Here is a 3,827-nt window from a genome sequence, read left to right as displayed (position 1 = left end):
AAAACAAAAAATAATGAAAAGTCAGTATGGGACCCATTCAGACATAGAAATGACTAGTTTGCCTCTCTCACAAAAATGGAAATCATTTAAAAAATCCACATCAATTTTTGTAAAGTTCATAGGAATTATTAAAAAATACAAAAATAACACACACACACGACGCCTCACGAACAAACGGCTAAAACAACGCCACGTGGCTATATACGAAGATCTGAGCCATCCGTGGCAGATTTTTCGGGCAGCTAGATCGGTCAGCTTCACCGAACAGATCTGAACCGTAAGATCTAAATTCAACGGTTAGATTTAAACAAAGCGTTATGTCGGTCAGATTCCAATGGCCTTTAAGAAGAGATGATGCCTCCCATCTTCTTCCTCACCATCGACCATCTCCAAAAACCCCTCTTTACATCGTTTTTTTTTAAGCTCTTAAAATTATTTTTTATTCCTGTTCGCCGGAATTTTCGCCGGTGATGTAATTTTCCCGCCCTTTTTTGGAGGTAAAAAAGTTTTTTTTTTCTCAGAAGCTCGAGAAGAGTGAAAACCCCAGAAATGACCTTGCGATTCGTATGGCTCCGGCTGTTTTGGGTACCTTAAACGAACCGTCGTACCAGGAACAATGCGGCGCCGTTTTTATGAGGAAATTTACAAACCAATCCGTCACCGAAAACACCAATAACCTTCCTCTCTTCAACCCTAACCCTAACCCTAATTTCGACAGGAGCAATTCGAGCAAACAGTTTGATGATTCGTCGGAATTTGGAAGCTACGCTACTTTTAACATCGCTGGGTACACCTCAAATCAGCTCAGGGAGCTGAAGAAGCGTTTCACCTCTGAGCTCGAGCAGATTCGGATCCTGAGAGAACGGATCGAGTCAGGGACGTTCGAGACTCAGCAAGCTTATACTATCCCGGAGGTACCCGCCGTTCGATCAGCTCCGTTGAATAGTTTCGCCGGTGAAAAGAATGACCTTGGACCGAAGAAGAAGAAGCAGAAGAAAAATGTGTCAGGTCTCAAGCGAAGCAATCAATTTACTGATTCGGATCCGGAGTCGGAGAAATTATTGGCTGGTATGTTGAATACTTGTGGTCAAATCTTGGTGAAGCTGATGAAGCATAAATGGGCGTGGGTGTTCAACACTCCTGTTGATGTGGTTGGTTTAGGGCTTCATGATTATCATCAGGTTGTGAAGAAACCTATGGATCTGGGTACGGTTAAGTTGAATCTTGATAAAGGGTTTTACGTTTCGCCGATTGATTTTGCTACTGATGTCAGATTGACATTCAACAATGCAATGACGTATAATCCAAAGGGTCAAGATGTGTATTTTATGGCTGATAAGCTTTTGGATCATTTCGATGGAATGTTCAATCCTGCTTTTAAGAAGTTTGAGGCTCAGCAGCTTAAACTCACTGGTTCTTCATCTCGTCTTGAACCTGAGGTCAAGCAAAGACATTGGAATCAGAATTCGCCAATGGTGGCAAATCCTAGGAAAGGAACCGAACAAATATCTATCGCGAAGAAGCTTGATTCAGTGAAGCCGCCACTACCTGCATTGCCTCCTCAATTAGTCGAGCCGTCGCGTGTTCAATCTCCTTCTCCACCACCTCCTCCTCCTCCTCCGGTGGTTGAGCCTCAACTTCCGCAGCTGGTTATTGAAGTAGAAGCACCTCCTGATGTGAGTGACGTGACAAAAGGAAGGAAGGGGAAGTTGCCGAAGCCTAAGGCTAAGGATCCAAATAAGAGGTTGATGACAATCGAGCAGAAGTCAAAGCTTGGTATGAATCTACAAGACTTACCTCCTGAGAAGCTTGGACAGTTGGTTCAGATTCTCAGGAAGAGAAACGGTCATTTAGCTCAAGATGGTGACGAAAATTGAGCTAGATATAGAAGCTGTCGACAACGAGACTCTATGGGAGCTTTGATCGTTTTGTGACGAATTACAAGAAGATGGCTAGCAAAATCAAGCGGCAAGGGTTTATCAGGAACGTGTCAACTCCCACCTAGGAACATGGTAAGCATATTTGCACTGCCGCCCTATCAAAACCACCATTTGATCACTGTGGTTTCATTACTTAAAATTGTTTTCTTCCTGTCTCTCTTAGACTTCGGTAGCAGAAATGGGTAGTGCGGAGAAGAGAACAAGGAGAGGAGATGCAGGGGAAGAGGATGTAGACATTGGAGAAGACATACCAATCGAAGATTACCCATCTGTAGAGATCGAAAGAGATGGTACTGCAGTTGCAGGTAGTGGGTCTAGTTCTTCAGGCAGTTCCAGTTCTAGTGGTGGTAGTTCCTCGTCTAGTGGTATATTTGCTCATTCCCTTTTCTCCTAGCTACAAGTTTTCTCCTTTTCTTGTGTCATCTCTAACATTGTAATGGTCTGGCAGATTCAGGGTCAGGTGGGAGTTCATCAGGTAGTGATTCTGATGCAGATAGTGTTCAATCGCCATTTGTGGAAGCAAAAGAAGCTCAATGATAGAATCATTTGGTGATTTAGCCGTTGATTCTGTCCTGAAGCACTAGGAACTGAAGGAAAATGATTTGTTCTTTCTTTAGATGAAAAACTTAGGAAGCAGTTGTAGTTAGAGAGGAAAATGTACTGGGTAGATAGAGAGAGAAGAAGAGTTCGTTATTTAATACCTTTTAGATTTAGGACTGTTTAGTGTATTTGTGAGATGCTGAACAGAGGGTGAGAGTGAGTGCGCAATGTAAGAAGAAGAAGAAGAAGAAGAAAAAGAAAGAGTCTTTTTCGGTTCTATTGACTATTTTTTTTCCTTTGTGGTTAGTGTTAAAAAGTCTGGTTGTGGTAGGAAAAATGGTGATAGAAGAGAAGACAGAAATCAATGCAATGTAGTAGTTGAGAGATGTAAATGGTTGCCATATTAAAAAAAAAAGATCTTATTTGTTAAGAAAATTTGAGTTTTCATGTTATATAAATGTTTATAAAGTTGCCAAATGTTGCGAAATATAAGAGTTAAGCAGAAGCAGAGGCAGCCAAGAGTCCATTGTGTCTGAGAAGAGGCTCTGGTGAAGGTTCTCGTCCTCTAAACTCAACAAACACCTGATCATAATTTGGAATAAATTGAGAATGAAATGCAACAAATATTGAAGCTATTGAATGAAAACAACACTATTTCGTAAGTAATACCTTAAGAGGCGCTCTTCCTCCTCCAAGTGCAAGTATGGTGTCTCTGAATCTCTGTCCTGTTTCTTTCACAGCCTGTTTGCAACAAAGTGTTTCATAATCGTGTGTCTCAACTTTTTGTGTGTATAACAGATGTTTTAGGATAAAATGATACCTTGATGTCATCTAGTCCAGCGTCTTCAAATGCTGAAAATGCATCTGCAGACAAAACTTCTGCCCACTGCAAGTTTTTCACATCCAGTTCTTTTAGATATTTGGGTGAGAATTTACAGAGCCGGTTTAGAGTTTTGCTATAAAGAGATTCTCAAATTTACCTTGTAACTGTAATATCCAGCTGCATATCCCCCTGGAAATTCATGAACAAGTTAGTAGGTGAATGGTTTGATCAAAAAGCACCAACGATGCATACTCTCTCAAGGTTAAGAGGATTATTACCGGCAAAGATGTGACTGAAGCTACAGAGGAATCTATCCTCAGGAAGTGGAGGGATAACTTGGGTTTTCACTGATACCCTTTGATCTACGTCATAGATGGACTCTGCTCCTCCTGGTACATATTTTGTGTGCAGCTCAAGATCCACACTAGCAAATTTCAACTGAAAATTCAAAACATGAAATCATCATTAATTCCACCTCTAAATACAAAACATTAACAGCTAGTTGTCTATACTCACCTGACGAA

General features: G+C 41.1%; 2 protein-coding genes across 2 annotated transcripts in view; one reads left to right on the top strand and one right to left on the bottom strand.

Moving 5' to 3' along the window:
• The first annotated feature begins 366 nt into the window (after positions 1–366).
• Positions 367–2,895, top strand: LOC9298944 (transcription factor GTE7). Its single transcript, XM_021017705.1, is given in 6 exon segments — positions 367–1,871; positions 1,873–1,920; positions 1,922–1,996; positions 1,998–2,012; positions 2,104–2,305; positions 2,389–2,895. Coding segments are annotated over 6 exon segments (1,734 nt in total). The 5' UTR covers positions 367–566; the 3' UTR covers positions 2,478–2,895.
• The window catches only part of LOC9298946 (organellar oligopeptidase A, chloroplastic/mitochondrial), a 3,227-nt gene continuing 2,281 nt past the window's right edge, over positions 2,882–3,827 (bottom strand). The window contains 6 exon segments of the mRNA XM_021017723.1: positions 2,882–3,062; positions 3,150–3,221; positions 3,301–3,366; positions 3,461–3,492; positions 3,582–3,741; positions 3,794–3,819. Coding sequence (XP_020873382.1) covers positions 2,976–3,062; positions 3,150–3,221; positions 3,301–3,366; positions 3,461–3,492; positions 3,582–3,741; positions 3,794–3,819 — 443 coding nt within the window. The 3' untranslated portion in view covers positions 2,882–2,975.

Source organism: Arabidopsis lyrata (assembly GCF_000004255.2).
Source record: "Arabidopsis lyrata subsp. lyrata unplaced genomic scaffold ARALYscaffold_112, whole genome shotgun sequence".
Classification (NCBI taxonomy): Eukaryota; Viridiplantae; Streptophyta; class Magnoliopsida; order Brassicales; family Brassicaceae; genus Arabidopsis; species Arabidopsis lyrata.
The sequence above is the reverse complement of the archived record's forward strand: the minus strand, read 5'-3'. Positions and strand labels throughout refer to the sequence as shown.